Source organism: Ictidomys tridecemlineatus, chromosome 16 (assembly GCF_052094955.1).
Source record: "Ictidomys tridecemlineatus isolate mIctTri1 chromosome 16, mIctTri1.hap1, whole genome shotgun sequence".
Lineage (NCBI taxonomy): Eukaryota > Metazoa > Chordata > Mammalia > Rodentia > Sciuridae > Ictidomys > Ictidomys tridecemlineatus.
This window is the reverse complement of record NC_135492.1, coordinates 37,459,760-37,478,310: the sequence shown is the minus strand read 5'-3', so window position 1 is coordinate 37,478,310 and position 18,551 is coordinate 37,459,760. Positions and strand designations below refer to the sequence as shown.

General features: G+C 54.9%; 3 protein-coding genes across 3 annotated transcripts; 1 reads left to right on the top strand and 2 right to left on the bottom strand.

Moving 5' to 3' along the window:
- Nucleotides 1-984: 984 nt before the first annotated feature.
- Chst13 (carbohydrate sulfotransferase 13) lies at nucleotides 985-6,238 on the top strand. The gene is made up of 3 exons (XM_078033352.1): nucleotides 985-1,199; nucleotides 3,576-3,658; nucleotides 4,680-6,238. The coding sequence occupies exons 1-3, from the start codon at nucleotides 1,106-1,108 to the stop codon at nucleotides 5,520-5,522; spliced, it is 1,020 nt and encodes a 339-aa protein (XP_077889478.1). The 5' UTR covers nucleotides 985-1,105; the 3' UTR covers nucleotides 5,523-6,238.
- A 969-nt stretch (nucleotides 6,239-7,207) lies between these two features.
- On the bottom strand, nucleotides 7,208-8,591 carry C16H3orf22 (chromosome 16 C3orf22 homolog). The gene is made up of 3 exons (XM_040291703.2): nucleotides 8,503-8,591; nucleotides 8,086-8,211; nucleotides 7,208-7,406 (listed from the first exon to the last, which is right to left on the bottom strand). The coding sequence occupies exons 1-3, from the start codon at nucleotides 8,589-8,591 to the stop codon at nucleotides 7,208-7,210; spliced, it is 414 nt and encodes a 137-aa protein (XP_040147637.1).
- Nucleotides 8,592-17,106: 8,515 nt separating this feature from the next.
- On the bottom strand, nucleotides 17,107-18,054 carry LOC101965028 (vomeronasal type-1 receptor 90). The gene has a single exon (XM_005341778.3). The coding sequence runs from the start codon at nucleotides 18,052-18,054 to the stop codon at nucleotides 17,107-17,109; it is 948 nt and encodes a 315-aa protein (XP_005341835.2).
- Nucleotides 18,055-18,551: the final 497 nt, after the last annotated feature.

Below are 18,551 nucleotides of genomic sequence, written 5' to 3'. Positions count from 1 at the left end.
GCCACCAGGTGGCAGCCTGGAGCCAGGACACGCAGCAGGACTCTAGGGGCTGGGAGGGCAAGTGGGGAAACTCAGGAATGGGGGTTAGGTGACAAGGGGGGTGGCAGGGGACATTGATGGCTTGAAAGCTCTGGGTCCTGGACCAATCTGGGGGTGACCGGGAGGTCACCAAGGCTGGAAGAGTACATGGTAAGGAGTGTCTGGTTCTGTCTGTGAGCTGCATTTCCTGTCACTTGAGAACCAGGATCACCACTTGAGGCCACATCTTCTAAGCCACCACAACTATTATTTACTCATCCTTCTTCCTCTTCTTTATTTTTGGGTCTCAGGGATGGAACCCAGGGACCCTCGACTACTGAGCCCCGTCCCCAGCCCTGTTTCATATTTTATTTAGAGACAGGGTCTCCCTGCGTGGCTGAGGCTGGCCTCCACCTGGCGATCCTCCTGCCTCAGCCTCCTAAGCCACACCTGGGACGACAGGTGTGGGCCACTGGCCGGGCTCCTGCCTCTCTTTATCTTTCCAGGCAATTTCTGAGGACTTCCTGGTGCCTGAACTATTGCGGGTGACACAGATGAGGCCCAGCAGGATAGAGGGGGCATGTCTCAGGGGGTCCCGTCCCCTTCCGGAGGCTGGGCAAGATCTGCAGGAGCCGGAACTCAGGCAGGATGCTGCCGTCTGGTCGGGAAGGTAGGGGACAGGACGGTCCTGGGGGGACCAAGGGGCACTCTTGTGCCTGATCCTGGGGGTGGGGCTCCTGTAGGGCTCAGGGCCAGCGCTGGGCGCCTGGCATGTAAGGAAACCAAATGTAAGGGACAGTAGCTGGGGGGGGGGGACCTGCTCCTCCCACTTCCCTACTGGTGAAGGCTTCTTGTGACACCCCAGGGCGGGGACTTGCTGGCCACCCGCCCAGCCTCTGCCCTGGGCGGGCTGCTGACCTCCTCCGTGGGGGCGGAGTCCCAAGACTTGTGTCCCCACCTGCCATCGCCCGCCTCCACAGTCCCCAGGCTCCGTGGAACGCGCCATCCACCGGGGCGGGCGGGTCCTGGAGCCCGGCGCCAACGTCCCCGCGCGGTGCAGCGACCTGACGCCCCTGCGCGGCGCAGCATGGGCAGGCGCTGCTCCTGGCGGCGACGCGCGCTGGTGGCCGCGGGTCTGGGCGCTGCGCTGCTGCTGCTGCTGCTGTGCGCCCTGCGCCCCGGTGAGTGACGACCCCGGGTGAGTGACAGCCCGGCTCCCGCCGCCCCTCCGCGCTCCCAGTCCCAGCCCCGCGTCGCCCGTGGTGGCCTGTCCCCTGGAGATCGCGGGGCCACCTGCTGTCCCCTCCTGTCGCTCTGGAGGCAGGAGGAGGTGGAGGGCATTTGGCCACCCTGGAATGCGGTCCCCTGGAGGTCACCGATGGGAGCAGGACCGTCACCGCCAGGGGACACTGGACTCTCTTCAGTCCTCAGCTGTCCCTTTGAATCCTTGGCCCTGTCCCCTGGAGTCCCCTGCAGTCCACACCCTGGGAATACTGGACTGGGTGCTTCTCTGGACCCTACCCCCTCAGGTCTGGTCTGGCTGGGAGAACTGGGCGGCCAGTCCCCACTGTGCAGTCCCCAGCCACTCCCTGACCAGGGACAGGACAGCGTGTCCACTTGGGAGTGCTCAGAGGTCCTCCTTGAAAGTCTCCCCGCAGCCCATTTCATAGAGGAGGAAACTGAGGTCAGAGTGGACCACAGTGTCGATGGCTAAGCGGCAGCTGTGCAGTCTGTCTGGAGCTGGGGGTTACTCAGTGGCCTGATCTTGGTGACTGTCATTTCCCTGTGTGTGTGTGTGTGTGTGTGTGTGTGTCTGTGCCGGGTGGCTGTGGCACCCAACTGTAATTCCTGTGACGAGGGAGGCTGAGGCAGGAGGATTGGGAGTTGGAGGCCAGCCTCAGCAACTCAGGGAGACCCTGTCTCTAAGTAAAACACAAACGATGGCTGGGGATGTGGCTCAGTGGTGGAGGCCCTGTGTTCACGGAGATGTCCTTCCACATGGTCCTTCCTGGACAGGGTGAGGGAAGGGGCCCAGGGACCTCAGGTGCTGGGGACAATGGGCATCCTGAGGGCCTGAGCAGAACAAGGGTCTTGAAGACTCCGCGGGGGGTCAGCCGGGCTGTGGGGTGGCCGTCTGCTCGCCGGGTCTTGCAACACTGCCACCAGCCACAACTGATTAACTGGAAACTGGGTGGTGTGACCTTTGTCCACAGCACGGGGAGTCTCCAGATAACCTGTCCGCCACCCATGGTGGCCTCTCCTGGTCTCTCTGACATCCTGTTCCCTCCCCCAGCCCCTCTCCTGCCTCCTGTTTCTCCGTTTTCAAAGCAAAAACGCTCTCCTCTCCAATGCATGGCCCCTGGTAGCTGCCCTGGGTCACCCAGCCTGAGCTCAGGCCCTGGCCTGTCCCCTCTAGGAGGGACTTGGAGCTAAGGACCGTGGCCCAGGCCATCCGGGGAATGGGAGTGGGGTCCCCTGGTGTGGCCCTGCTGGAGGGTCTCCAGGGGAGCTTCAGGACACCCCTCTTTAGATCCTCTGTCCTCTCTGTCCCCCTCCGTGGCCAGCCTGCCTATCTATCCGCTGTGGTCTGGGTGCTGGGCGGGCGTGGGTGTGGGCAGGGCTGGACCCGCCCTGTAATCAGTGGCCACAGCTCATTCTGGACTTTTCTCTGAGGCCTGACCCCTGGTCCCCGCTGCCTGCTGGCCCTTGGGGACTGCTGTAGCCTGTGATCTGCCCAGGAAATAGCAGGCCCTGGGCGAGGACGGTGCATCCGGTCCAAATTGCAGGGCCCGGGGAATAGACGCGCTGCCCGCTGCCCAGCTGTGGCCCTGGACACACCCCCTTCACGGAGTGACCTCAGGCTACAGGGGCAACTGTCATCTGCAAAATGACAAGAAGCACCCGCCTTCTCTCTGGGTGGCGAGGCACCCCCCCCCCCCGGCCCCGGGGCCACACAAGCTCAGCCAGGGGACAGCTGCTGTAGGAGGCCACCAGCCGTGGCCACCTGGGGCCTCTCCCGACTCTGAGGGACCAGCCAACATGGCTGCCCTCTCCTGGTGAGCGTGTTGTTCTGGGAAGGCAACCACAGGTCCCCCCAGAGGTCCCTGAGTCCTGGTCTGGTGACAGAAATCCAAGTTCTAGAACCATCCATGACCACCCAAGGGTCTCAGGCAAGCCTCTGCCTCCTCCCAGTGCCCTGGTCACAAGGGGAGCCGGGCTCTTGTTCCGGGGACACATGGCATCGTCTGGGGTGTGGAGGGAGCCTGAAACATGTGTCTCGAGACAGGGTCTCTCTCGCTAAGTGGCTGAGGCTGGCCTCCAACTCACAATCCTCCTGCCTCAGCCTCCCAAATAAATAAAAAGGGGCTGGGGACGTGGATCAGTGGTTAAGTGCCCCTGGGTTCAATCCCTGGTCCCAAATTAGTCTATGGTGTTAGGGAGACCAAGGAAAAGAGCAATGAGATTATGTTCCCAAGCCCCAGATGTGTCCAGAGCCCCCGAGTCTACGGCTTGCTCACCCCATACCGCACTGACACCTCGTCCCTGTGTCCCCACAGCATTTGAAAACACATCCCTGGGCTCCATTTGGCTCAGAGGGGAGAAGAAGAGTCCTCTGCAGTTACTCTATGACCTGGACCAGGTAGGTGGACAGAGCCAACCCCACCGCTGCACCCCCAGCTATGGGGACCCAGAGCGCCTGCGTGTACCTGCTGTCAACAGGGACTGGACCCTGGGGCATGGGTGGTCTTGCTCCTTAGCTCAGGCTTTGTCCAGTGAGTGACAAGGGCAGGTCTTGAGGATACACTGAGACCCCTGGGGTCTCCACCCACCCTTCCTGCCATCCCTCATCCCTCCTGCCCCAGAATTTCAGGAGCCCCACCCTCTTCTTGGCCTCCAGCAGAGGCCCATGCGACCTACTGCGCATGCTCGTAGGTCCCAGCGCGCATGCGTGCACGCAGCCCCCACCAGTCCCTGTGCGCTGCTCATTGATTTAGGCTGGAGTTGCAGCCGGAAAAGCCCGCTGGAAGTTGAAAATATCTTTTTTATTTTATTTTATTTTTTTGCACCAAGGATTGAACCCAGGGGTGCTTAACCACTGAGCCCCATCCTCAGCCCTTTTTAAATCTTAATTTTTATTTTAAAAAATGTCTTGGTACCGGGGATTGAACGCAGGGACACTCAACCACTGAGCCATGTCCCCAGACCCTTTGAAAGATTTTTAATTGACAGACAGGGTCTTGCTCAATTGCTAAGGGCCTCGCTAAGTTGCTGAGGCTGGCCTTGAACTCGTGATCCTCCCGCCTCAGCCTCCCGAGCCGCTGGGATGACAGACATGCGCCATCGCACCTGGCACAGCGAGGCCATTGGACATTAATCTGCTCTGGTCCGGTCCATGAGCGCCCCTCCCGATACTTGCGGGCGTCTGCAGCGCACGCGATTGGTCCCGTCCTTCTGGGAGCCTCAGCCGGGTTAGGTCCCCGTTGGGCCCGCTCCAAGTCCAGGTCCCATTCTGCGGCTGGGATTGGCGGCCGCGATCGGTGCCAGGCCCGGGGTCTAGTCCAGGTGCCCAAGTCCCCGGGGCGCGCCCCATCGGGTAGCCCCCGGGGCCCGGGAGCTCACTGGGGCCAGCAGCTCTGACGCGTGTCCCTGGTCTCCCGCAGGGTCCGCTCTCGGCCCTGGCGGAGGTGCACCGGCAGCGTCGCGATCTGCTGCGCCGCGCCTGCAGCCGCCACACGCGCCGGCAGCGGCTGCTGCAGCCGGAGGACCTGCGGCACGTGCTGGTGGACGACGCGCACGGGCTGCTCTACTGCTACGTGCCCAAGGTGGCCTGCACCAACTGGAAGCGCGTGCTGCTGGTGCTGAGCGGCCGCGCCCGCGGCGATCCGCGCGCCATCCCCGCGCACGAGGCGCACGCGCCGGGCCGCCTGCGCTCGCTGGCCGACTTCAGCCCCTCAGAGGTCAACCGGCGCCTGCGCGCCTACCTGGCCGTGCTGTTCGTGCGCGAGCCCTTCGAGCGCCTGGCGTCCGCCTACCGCAACAAGCTCGCGCGACCCTACAGCGCCACCTTCCAGCGACGCTATGGCGCGCGCATCGTGCGGCGCCTGCGTCCCGGCGCCCAGCCAGAGGCGCTGACCCGCGGCCACAACGTGCGCTTTGCCGAGTTCCTTTCCTACCTGCTGGACCCGCGCACGCGGCGCGACGAGCCCTTCAACGAGCATTGGGAGCGTGCCCACGCGCTCTGCCACCCGTGTCGCCTGCGCTACGACATCGTGGGCAAGTTCGAGACGCTGGCCGAGGACGCGGCTTTCGTGCTGGGCCTGCTGGGCGCCCCGGACCTGCGCTTCCCCGCGCCTCCGCGACCCCGGGCGGCGCCCGCGCGCGATCTGGCCGCGCGCCTCTTCCAGGACATCAGCCCCTTCTACCAGAGGCGCCTCTTCGATCTGTACAAGATGGACTTCCTGCTCTTCAACTACTCGGCCCCCTCCTACCTGCGGCTGCGCTAGGGGCCCCCCCCCTGGGGTGGCCGCAGGAAGGGCAGTGCTGTCCCCGCAGAGCCTGGGACGTGGCGGCTGCGTGGGGGTCTGCGCAGGAGAAAGACCCCTCCTTAGAGAACCGTGGCGAACACACCTAGCCAGCCAGGTGGGGGCAGGTCCCCCGTGGCCAGATTCGGGTACGTACCACCTGGCTCAGGTGGCTGTGGACCTGACACCCTGCCTCTGCCTGTTTCTTCTACGTGCTCCAGGTGACAGGTGCCTTCCCAAGCCGCTCGGGTGGCCAAGAGTTTATAATCCATTTCTGAGTTTTCAGGCTGCAAGTGGCCAATTTGGGGGTCAAATCTGCCCCCATCCTGCTCATGGGGCCATAGAGCAGAATGGTACCGTGTGGCTCTTGGTGGCCCCAACCTTGTGCCCTTGTCCACCTCACCCACCCGGGCAAGGACAGACCTGGCCAAGGGGAGAAGATCTCCAATGGCCAGCCTCACGTGAGGGCCACTGGTGCATCCAGAGTGAGCTGCCTTCCACTCCCCGGGTCACAGATGGGTCCCCTGTGGCTGACCCCTCTGGAATCCCCCTTTGATCTCAGTCTTTCCAGATGCTAGGTCTTTCTGGGTGCCACAGGAGCCCTGGGCGTACCTTGGTGGCAGATTACATAGGACATGGGTGGGGCTGGGGGTGGAGGAGTTCTGTTTTTGAAATAAAAGTGTTTTGTTACTTTCTGATTGGATGGAGTTTTTCTGCCTCTCTGGTGCCTTTGCTGCAGGGAACCGGGCGATTCTGGAAGACTCTTCCTGGTGTCCTCTTTGGCTGTCCTCGGAGCCGCCTCCCCAGCCCTGTTTTGCCTTTTATTGAGAGACAGGGTCTCCCTGAGTTGCTTAGGGCCTCGCTTTGGATGACGCTGACTTTGGACTCACGATCCTCCTGCCTCAGCCTCCTGAGTCGCTGGGATGACAGGCGTGGGCCACTGAGCCTCTGGGCCTCTGAATCTGTCTAGTAGGTCATTCCAAATCAATGTACAGAGTTGGTTCTTCACTTTTAAAGTCTACACAGTGTGTCGGAGGTAGGTGTAGACATCAGTAGTGTCCTACTAGTAGTGTTTGGTTGGTTTGAGGTCTTTCACTATCTGTGACAGAACTGGAGTGACTAGCGCGTGTCCTATCATCTTGGCTTCCATGTGGATTTGGATCAAGTCCTTAGTGACATTTGCTTTATTTCTCTTTTTTTTTCTTTTCTGGTCCTGGGGATGGAACCCAGGGGCGCTTCACCACTGAGCCCCATCCCCCAGCCCTTTTTTATATACAGGATTTCACCAAGTTGCTTAGGGTCTCACTCAGTCGCGGAGGCTGGCCTCCAACTTTGGGTCCTCCTGCCTCAGCCTCCGGAGACATGTGCTTTCTTCCCGAGCCTCACACCCGTCCTGCAAGACGAGACAATAATGACCCCCACTTCTACGGACGAGAAAAGAGAGACTCCGTCGAGACAGTGACCAGTCCACGCAGAAGTGGGATTTCAATGTACAAAGTTTATTCCTAGGTACACGTGTGGTAGGTGTGGTTCTCGGGGAGGCAGAGAGGCCCTGGACTCCCGAGGCCATCTGGGCGTTCCCCTCGAGTCAAGTCTCTGCGGCTGCTGCCCAGAGCGTGCCCAGAGGAGAAGGTGGCTTTGAGGAAGGTCACACAGACCTGGGGACATTAGGAGAAGCCCCTCGATGGCTGATTTGCTTCCCTGATCCAGGGGTCTTTAGTGTCGCTGTGCAGAGGGAACGGCGGGTGTCTGGCTTGCTTGGGGAAGCGGAGGCTCAGTAACTTGAGTTCCCAGAGGTGGCACTGGGGTGGCGGTGGGGGCGGAGGGTAGATGCTGGGTGATGCGGTGTGCTGCGGAGCCCCGAGCCTGGGGAGGCAGCCACAGCCACACCTCACACCTGAGCCCAGACCTGGCAGGTCCCTGTGGCCTCCTGTGCCCCCTGCCCGGCGCATGGCCGGGGGTCCTCAAGTGCTACCCATGCACGAGGTGATGGGCAGGGACACCTCTCTTCGCCAGACCCCTTCTAGGGCACCCTCTGCCCCTCCCCTTCCCCAAGCTCCGTGACGCCCCCCACCCCCCGGTAGTCGCTCCCTGCCCTTCTCTGAAGGCCGGCCTTCATGGCTCCCAGGGGGAGGCCCAGACAGGAGGCCAGAAATGGGGGGACATGGTGGGGACCCTCTTCCATACGTAGCCACCAGGCACTAGACGGATCCCATTTCACCCAAGGGGGGGGGTTCCATTCAGGGTCTGTGGCAGGACTTGGGGACCTGATGGTCCTGCAGCCGCACGAGAAGGGGACAGTGGGACTTGGGGGCGGAGGCCGAGGTGCACGCTGAGTGGGAGAGGCTGGGGCACCGGGTGGGGCTGGGGGGCACCAGGAGGCTGGGGTGCAGGCCTTTGTCCCAGATCCTCGGGTTCATGCCACCCTGTCCCCTGCAAGTGACCCCTTGTGGCTTTTGGTGTGTGTCCCGGGTGGCTCTTTCCCGTACTGCGCACCCTGGGCGGGCCTGGTGGTAACTGGAGGGCTGCCCCGGGCAGGACTCACCCTGGGACGGGGATGGACCTGGTGGCCACCAGCTTCTTCTGCAGGGGCAGCAAGTCCCTCGGGGGGGTGTTCCTGCTGTCCCAGACTTTCAGGGACTCGGTGGTGGGCTGTGTCAGCCACGAGAACCTGCAACACGCGTCCTCGTGTGGACGCGGCCTCCCGGAGGCGCGCTCGCTCTTCTGGAACTTTCTACCTGGGGGCACCCTTCCGCATGCTTGACCCGGGCACCTCTCCGGAGGCCCCTCGGCCTGGGCTGGGACAAGGCAGGGGACAATAGGCGACAAGGCAGCTCCAGGCTGTCCACCAGCATTGCTCCTGGGGCCTGGGCGCGGGGGACTCTGTCCCTGGGAGGCCCTGGAATGCCCTGGTGGCGGGGCCCGGGGGCACAGGGGACCTGGGGGTCTGGGCTTCGGGTACCTGTATGGAAAGCTGTTGGTGAATGCGTCCTGGGCCTGGCTCTTGGGTTTCTTATGTTGGGGACACTTCTTGTGGGTTCTCGGTTCCATGGTGCACGGCGTCAGGATGGGACCCTGTTAGCCATGGCTGGAAGGCAAGGGGTGACCTCTAGGGAAGGGCAGGGGTGGGACAGGAGGGCTCCAGGTGGCCTCAGAAAGTGTGGGTGGCCAGAACCCGGAGGTCCCTCAAAGCCATTCGGTGGTGGCCATCCTCCTTGCGGACGTCGGGGAGGACGGGCCTAGCACCTGGACTCCTTCGGCTTCCCGGGGGGGACAGGAGTCCGGGGCAGCCCTCTGGCCCTCAGGAGCATCCATCCTGGATCATCTCTCCCAACGGCCACTCGCTGCCCCCCAAACGGACTTGGGGCTGTCCTTCCCGGCCACATGGGCTGCCGGAGCTCACCAGGCCGCCCCGTCCCCAATTCTGAGCGCGACCACGGCGGGGCGTGGGTCAGAAAGTCCAGGAAGGACAACGGGAGGGTCGCTATGGTTTCCCCAAGGACGGGCCCCTGGCCGGACGTTGACCATGGTCCTCACCGTCACCCCACGGACGGAGCCTGCACTCCATGGCTCTGGCCAGGCAGGGCCCCCTAGAAGCCTCTGAGGTCACAATCAGGGGCAGCAGCTGGATCCTGGGGTTTGCTGGCCCAAGGGAGTGACCGTGGACAGCAGCGAACGAGCGGGCGGAGGCGTCACTGTGGCTGACCCGTCCTGGCGGACCTTGTCCTGACCCGAGCCCCAGCCAGCCCCCAGGCACCACCAGGCCGGGGTCTGGCCTGGACCTTGGGCTCTGCAGCCTGAATTCCCGTGTCCTGCCCCTCTGCTCCCCAGTGACCGCCATCTGCCAGGGGACACCGTCAGTACCACCTCAAGGGCTATGGGGGGCATCGGATGTGGTCACACGTGTCACATGCCCCCAGCCGGGCTCTCCAGGAGACTTTTCAAGGTAAGTAGATCGGGATGTTTCCAGGGCTGTGCAAATCTTCAGCTTCACCTTAGGTTTGCCCATTTCCCCTCTGGGCCGGAGGATCCTGCCAGATCCTAGACAGTGGCTTGAAACGCACAGCAGGAAGGGGACATCTTTGGTGACACACGTACTGGCTGGGGTCACAGGGGGGGCTCAGACACTCCCTCGGGCAGCCCGCTTGCTTCGGTGAATAGATTCTGGAAACTTCCTCTTCCACCCATTTTCCAAACCTGTCGCTCCACTTCTTTCATTTTTAGTGGTTGAGTAGATTCCGTGATCGGGACACACCACCGTTCGCCGAATCGTTCACTCATCGAAGGACATTTTGGGTCCTTCGCACTTTGGTGCCGTGGAGAATAAAGTGGGTTGGGGTGTGGTGGCTCAGGACTGTGATCCTAGCTACCCGGGAGGGAGGCTGAGGCAGGAGGATCGCACGTCCGAGGCCAGCCTCAGCAACGTAGCCAGGACCCCTGTCTCAAAATAAAAATTTAAAAAATGTTAAGGGGTGAGGCTCCGTGGTAGAGTTCCCCTGGGCTCCATTCCCCCCGGTACAAAAGAAAAAAAAAACAATAAGGAGATGTAAACGTTCACACACACACACACACAGAAATAAACACAAACCTTCATTTCTCTGGGATAAGTGCCTATGCAATTGAGTTTTCGTTTGCACTATCAAAAGGTAGGATTTTAGGGCTGGGGCTGGGGCTCAGCGGTAGAGTGCTTGCCGAGCATGCGTGAGGCACTGGGTCCGATTCTCAGCACCACATGTAGTTAAGTAAATAAAACGAAGGTCCGTCAACCAATAATTAAAATATTAAAAAAATCATGGAGGATTTTCGGAGAATTCTGAAACCAGTATCACCCTAAAGCCAAAAGCAGACAAAGGCCCATCAGGGAAAGGAAACTTTCGACCAATGTCTTTCATGAACACAGATGTAAACGTTCTTAAAAAAAAAAAAATATACTGGCCAACTGCATACGAAAATACGCGAAAGAGAGAGCGCACCGTGATCAGGTGGGGTTCATCCCAGGGATGTAAGGTTGGCTCAGCATTCAGAAATCAATCAACGTGACTCGCCACATCAAAAGACTTAAAGGCAATCTTCACATGATTATCTCAATCGATGCAGAAAAGGCATTTAACAGAGTGCAGCACCCATTCATGTCAGAAAACCTAGGGATAGAAGGAAGATCCCTCATAACATAAAGACGGCGAATGAAAAACCCAAGCCAACTGTGAATGGAGAAAACCGAAAGCATCTCTTCTAAAGGCAGGAGCCAGGCACGGATGCCCACCCTCACCACTCCTATTTAACACACCGTCCTTGAAACGCTAGCCAGAGCGATAAGGCACGAAAAGGAAATTAAAGGGATCCAAACAGGAAAAGAAGAGCTTAAATCATCTCTGTTTGCCGACACCACGATCTTGTCTTTAGAACACTCCAAAACCCCCACCAGATTTCTTCAATTCATAAATGAATTCAGCAAAGTGTCAGAATAAAAAAATCAACAGCAGATTGATTCATCATTGGAGTACAGGAATGTGAGTGTTTTAAAAGCGGCTACCGTTTCCGTGCAATCCTTAGCACGAGGCCAGTGATGTTCTTCACGGAGGCAGAAAAAGATCCTGAAAATTCACAGGGAGATGCAAAAGACCTGGAGTCACCAAAGCCATCTTGAACAAAAGGAAGACGTCGGAGGACACCACCGTACCTCGTTTCAAAACCTACCACAAATCCACAGTAGTTAAAGACAGCAGGGTACGGACGTAGAAACAGACACGCAGACCAACGGAACGGGCCAGAAAGGCACCCACACACACCTACAGCCAAATGATTCTCCAGAAAGTCTCCCCAGACGTACAGAGGATAAAATACCGCCTCTTTATTAAATGGTACCAGAAAGACTGGATTCACATGGTAGACGGAGAAGCGACCTTCTCACGCTGAATTCCAAGATGAGACAGAGGACAAAACTAGGTACGTGAGCCAGACGGAGAGTGTCTACCTAAGTAGCAAGAGGTTTGTGGACGGTCAATCTCAAAAGGTTCGTGTCTGTGATTAAGCTGCCTATAATCAGCAAAAAAGTTACTCAAGGTTTTTTTTTTTTTTATAAAGTAAGATTAATCTTTAATATGCGAATTCTCTATGTCTAGAGACAAGGGATCTTTAAAATATTGATCTGCTTTTATCTGTCAAGATAATTTCCTGTGTCAGCAAGGTTTCGTTACTTAGGGAAACTGCATCTGAAAGGGATTCGCTTCTGTGCCGCTTTTAAAGTCTTTTCTAAAATTTTTTAAAGTTTATTTTTTAGTTGTTGATGGATCTACTTATTTATTTATTCATTTATTTATTTATATGTGTTGCTAAGAATTGAACCCAGTGCCTCTCACCTGCGAGGCAAGAGCCCTAAAGTCTTTTCAATAATTACTTCATAGGTGGTTAAATAAACAACTCTTATGTATACTTCCGAGAATTGTGTCAGCCTTGTTTAAGTTTTGTTTGATGCTGGGGATTGAACCCAGGGGCACCTGACCACTGAGCCCCATCCCCAGCCCTATTTTTGTATTTTATTTAGAGACAAGGTCTCACTGAGTTGCTTAGCACCTCACCTTTGCAGAGGCTGAATTTGAACTCATGATCCTCCTGCCTCAGCCTCCCTAGCTGCTGGGATTATAGGTGTGGGCCACCTTGCCAGGCTCTATGTTTTAATAGAAAACTTTAAATTTAGTTTCTTAAAAAAAACATTTTTCAGGGCTGGGGTTGTAGCTCAGCGGTAGAGAACTTGCCTTGCCTGATGCACAATGCTCTGGGTTCGATCTTCAGCACTACGTAAAAATAAACAAATAAATAAAGATCTTGTGTCTGTCTGCAACTGAAAAAGAGTACATAAAATGTTCTTTCATCTTTTTAATTTCAACATACATTAGTTGTGAAACGTTTGTTCTGTCAAGAGGGACACGTGTCCTTTACATATTTTTACGTGACTTCCTGTGGGAGGCTGAGGCAGGAGGATGGCGAGTTCAAACACAGCCTCTGCAAAGGCCAGGAGCTAAGCAACTCAGGGAGACCCTGTCTCTAAATAAAACACAAAAATAGGGCTGGGGATGGGGCTCAGTGATTGAGTGCCCTGGGTTCAATCCCCAGCACCACACAAAGATAAGTAAAGCAAAATAAATTTATATAGGAAAAAAGGAGTTATTTTCTTTCAGAAGTTGAAAACTGTTGTGCATGTCTCCTTCCCCCTCCATGATTTCTGAGGAGTTTGGTCATTATTTTCTAGAATATTCTTGTAGCCATTCTCCGCATATTCTCTCCTTCTGGGAGACTCTATGTGGATGTCTCGTGTTTTATTATTTATCTTTAAAAATATACAAAAAATGAATTTCTACACACACACACACACACACACACACAAAGAGAGAGAATTTAAACTCAGTTAATAAACTTAATGAACAAGGGCATCTGTGTAACTGTGACCCGAGTCATTACTGGCTTCTCTGTATATAAGATGTACTCATGGTGCCCAAGCGAACAAGCCTTTTAAAATGCGGAGCTTAGAACATTTGTACCAAGTTGGAGTTCTCCAAAGCGAAATTGTCTGTAGCAGTCGTCACCTTTTGATTTAGACAGAGACAATCAATTTGGTTGGTGATTATGCATTTAACACTTTGTAACTGGATAAAGGTGATCCAAGTTATAGATATATATATATATATATTTTATGTGTGTACACATATGGATACATGTTATGTGTGTGATTTCACGTTACATAAGTAACATGTATATATATAATATATATGTATAAAATTTTGTGAATAAATATATATATATATATATATATAATTTTGTGGGAACTCTTTATACTAGGATGAGGATTTAAATGCATTTTTGGAAGGTAACAAGGAGAGTCTGATTTGTGTATGCTGAGAGACATCTTCGTCTTTCTGATTGGCTCCTGTTTCGGATGAAAGATTGTATGATGTTCACTGATATTCAGATAGGTTCAGGAAATGTCCGAATTTTATAAAATGATATCGAAGTAAAAGGTAAAGATCCACTTCAGACGTAAAGCACTTTACCTAAAATCTGTCAAGAGCCCCAGCGAACCGGAGGTCGGTCTCTGCCTCTCACCCGACTCCATGTCAGGACAGGACGGCTCCGACACAGGCCAGGATGAAGCACACTGAAAATGTTCAAAAGAGATTTTTGTTGTTGTTGTTGTTATTGTAACGTTGACTGTGAGCTCAAAATAAACAGGGATATAACACGTCACTAAGTAAAGTTTGGGATAAAAAAAAATAGACTTTTTGGATTCAAGTTCTTATACAAACTGGGTGTGGTTTTGCTCATGTTGACTTCATTTCGTATTCTCCCTGTGCCACTTTGCAACTGTCACCTGCTGGGGTCTGGAGGAGGCACTACTACCAATAAACCAGCCTGAGTTAGGCTGAGACCATAAGCCATCACTACAGAACCGACAGACAGAGTGTAAACCTGAATTCCAGCAGGAACAGTGACCCCCACTTAAACGGAAGGGGTCACTGTAACATTATGGACACGGAGGTTGACACCCGCGCTCCTACTTCAAGACGGGTGGATCTCCCCGGCTCCATGTTTGAATCCAAAACATGGAGACCAAAGTGAAGGACAGAAAAGGAATATGTTGTTCCTTGGCCTCTCAGGTCGGGCAAGATTCAGGGAACAACGGGATCCTTTAAGTTCCCTACCGCTCCAGTGAGTCACCTGTCTGCGCAATCGCGGGGACTAAAAGGACCCTCGAAAACAGGAAGCCAACCAGTGCACATGCTGCAAAAAGAAATGTCGCTGGAGAAGGAAGCAGCCCTGTTCCTGCTACCATAGGAAACCACCTGTGGTCAGCAAGGCCCGTCCTGGCAGGTGGCACAGCTGGTCAAGGAAAAGCTCAAGGACAGGTGTGCCTCACCCCCTGCACAGGTGCACGTGATGTATTTTTTTTTGGTTTGTTGGCTGGTTTGACCGTGATGAGCTGCTGCCCCGGAGCCTCCTCTGGAGACCACAACTCACATCCAGCCCGGTGCTGGGTTTTCGTCGAGACCTGAGAGGGAGACAAGCTTCACCGGAGATGGTAAAGGCCCTCACCAGGTGCCTCCTGATCACCACGAAGGCTACCCAAACTGCTCCCCGTCACACAAGATCCAGATGCAGACACTCGCACGTTCTTTCTTCATAGAGAGTGACCGTTTCGCCCCACATCCTGATGGTGTCACAGTCTGTGGAGCTGACGTTAGGATCAACTGCTCCAAAGACAGACAGCACACTCCACCATCCTTGCTAATCCAGAGTCCACGCGCGAAGACACGAGTTGGTGCCGACATACTTTAGACACAACCAGAGAGACGAGAAACTGCGCTGTACACGTGTGATCAGAATGGCAAAGCATTCTGCTGTCATTTATTTTTTAAAAAAAAATCAATAAGAAAAGACAGACAACATTGTAGCCTCAGCACTAATCTGAATCTTGGAGCTGGACACAGCACTGCGGAGCTGTGGAGGCTGAGGCAGGAGGATCACTTGAGCCCAGGAGTTCAAGAGCAGCCTCTACAACCCAGCAACATTCCATCTCAAAAAACAAACAAACACAAAACTGCAAGATGTGAATATCATGTAGTCTACAGAATTTGTAGCTCATATTGAGGAAGGCAAAAAGAAATCCACCCAATGCCTTCTTCCTTTGGTTAAAGTAGACTTTTCAGGAGTCAGGAGAAATAGCAGTCTCCTCCTGCCTTTGGGATCTGTGTCCTTGGGATACCCATCGCCCCCCCCCCAGAAGTGCAGCTAGAATCTCCACATGTGACCCCAGAAGGAAGAGGATGGCTTGGGTCTCCTCCACGGGTTGACCTTTTGGGGTTCAATCCAGCATCCTGACTTCTTTGGTTAAGGCTGTGTCACTTTAGGTCCAAACACATGGCCACCTGTCACCCAGCTGCATTACTAAGCTGGACAGATGCAGGTCGGGGGTTGTCATTCCGGTCCCCAGCTGTCTGTAGCAATGGCTGTGATACCTGTGTGCCACTTTAACCTGACGTCACTGTTCTGTCAGAAATACCACTGGCTAAGGGCTGATGCCCAGGACCTGTGGCCTGACTGTCAATCAAATCCTGACATCCTCCACCTATTTCCTGTGCAATTCACTGACTTCATTAACCTGGTTCTTCGTTTCCTTCGTGTCAAGAGGGAACAGTCATACTAATACCTTCAGAGCCTCACTATGGCGACTAAGAGTTTATATGCACACGTAATGTGTGTGCACACAGAAGTTAGCTATAATTCCATTTTTTCCCCTGTGGCTTGCTTCATACATTTTTGCATATCATCCTCGTGCAGGCACCAGGCTAATCTCTGAAGCCTTCCAATGAGGCTGAAAGAGGCCACTAGGTTGAGGTTGCAAAGCCCACAGAATAAGAACTGGAATGTACATGAGATCTGTTTTCTACCTGAACTCTCTCCTGTACTCTGACTCCTGATTTGTTGAGAGCCACAGCCAAAGGGGCCCCAGCCAACTTCCAGCTGCCAGCAAACTTCCAGCTGCCAGCTGATGATTGGCTCACAGCGGCCCCAGCAACACCTAGCTGATTGGCTCCTCTGCGGTGATGCTCATTGGGCTGTTTCCCTGCCCTTCAGACTGCCAGCTGATGATTGGCTCACAGCGGCCCCAGCAACATCTAGCTGATTGGCTCCTCCATGGAGCTGCTCATTGGGTGACTTCTTTGGCTCCGCCCACACGACCCAGCCAATCGGCCTCAAGAGCAGGAGGGTTGTGGGAGGTGGAGAGGCTGGTGTGGGGGTGAGAGGCTTGTGGAAGCCGGTGGTGGCATTTGGGCTCTGAGGGTTTTTCCCTGAGGAGCTGTTTTGTTTGGCCTGTGTGGTTCTAAAAATAAAGTTAGTTTCTTTTGACAAGTGGCTCCTGAATTGTGCCCAGCCAGACTGCGGCACTGATTACCTACGCTCACTGTGGGCTTGTCGTTCAGAGGCAAATAAAATTATACTGAAAAAATTAATATATGAAAATGTGAATGAAAAGAAATACGTGGAGGAAAAAGGGACAGCGGTGATTTGAAAAACTTGGGGAGTTAACATAGACGGTGTTGATGATCTTAGTTGGTATTTGTTGCTCTAATGAAAGAAAGATTCAAAACACTGATTATCTTCAGGCACACAGAGTTGTACTTATGCATATATTTTTCTCTTGCTTTGATCAAGCAAAATAGTTCTTCCAACATGAATTTTTCCAGGCAAGAGTGAGCACACTTTGTATACCATGGACAGTGAATGATACCTGTTTTGGTGATGCACGGTAAGGTCATGCATACTAAATCGGGGATTTAGTCTTTTTTAAAAATTTTCATACCAGGGACTGAACCCAGGGCCATTTACCAAGGGGAGTCCCAACCCCAGCCCCCTTTTTTTCTATTTTATTTAGAGACAGGGTCTCACCGAAGTTGCTTTGGGCCTCGCTAAGTAGCTGAGGCTGGCCTCCAACTTGCAGTCCTCCTGCCTCAGCCTCCCAAACACATTTGTGGGAATTCACAAGTAAAGCGGGAGGTGAGAAAAGAAGTGGTTATCTGGCACTGGGTAAACATTTCCTCTCCTTCCCCCGTGTGGATTGGAAGAAATTGATGATTCGTTTTTCAGCACAGATGAGTATCAAGGCACTGAGGGTCGCATAGCCGTTGCCCAGCAGCATCTGGACCCCCAGGCGAGTGGGATCCTCCCTGAACATCTCTCCCAAAGTGGAGGACAACACACAGTCCACAAAGTACATGAGCACAAAGATTCCCATGAGCAGCAGGATGGTCCTGGTGGCCCTCATTTCTGGGGAGGCTCTTGGGGACAGGCTGGTGCTGTGGAGGTGCTGGCACTGCCTCTTGTGCCTGCACAGGAGGGTCACCATGTACCCACTGGACAGGGCCATGAGCCCCATGAGGACGATATCCCGGATTATTCCTATCACGGAGAAGAAGGTCCTGAAGCGGTGACCTATGGGGGTGACAATGCAGGACTCAGAGACAAACAGGAAAGCTGCTGTGTCATTGGAGGGGCCTCCCATGGAGACCAAGACGCGGACATTGAAGAACACGTTGAACACCCAGAGGGTGACCATGGTCCACGCGCTGCACTGTGGGGACGTGTGCTTGGACTTGGCCAGATGGGAGCTTCTGGGGCTGAGGGTGCTGGCCTGCAGGACACTGAGCAGGCAGGTGGTGCTGACCGACAGGCTCCTCATCAGCCTGTACAGGTAGATGACGGCTTGACATGTGAAGTCGTTCCAAAAGTCCCGACCCCCCGTAATGCCCAGGTCCAGGTGCGCCCTGATGATGAGCATCAGCAGGTGAATCAGGGCCAGGTGAGCGACGGCCACGTCCGTGGGCCTGGTCCTGCGCTGGACAAGGAACGTGAGGACGTGGAAGAGGAGCAAGAAGACGTTGGCTGTGATCCCAATGACAATTTGCAAACAAAAGGCATTTCTTACAGCAAGAAAAATGTAAAGTGTGCTGCTCTGGGTCATCTTTTTTGTTTCCTGGGGAGAAGAAGCAGATGGTCAGCGCCTTAGAAGAACACGAAGGTCAACTCGTCCTCAGCACCGTCACCAGCCTCAACACCCCGACCCCCAAGACTGCCCGCTTCAAAACATCGGGGTCCCCTTGACACCCCCTCTCCAGTCCTCTCAGCGCTCGGGCACAGCAGCATGGCCACGGCCACCGTGGATCTGCCTGGGCACGTGCAGGGAGCGAGCTGACCAAAAGCTGAGTATGTGGCGTTTGAAGGGGACTCCAGTGCAGCAGATTGCAGGGACGTAATGGCACAAAGAACTCTCAAGGACAGGGTGTCCAGGCCACAGCCTCGTACGGCTCTGTCCCTCCAGTGTCCTCTATTCTGAGTCATTGGTCACCAGCTTGCAGACCAGATATCAAAATATCAAGACGCTGGCTCTGCAATCCGACGTCTTGCATTTTATTGATTGATATATTATGTGTTTTGGTACCAGAGATTGAACCCAAGGTT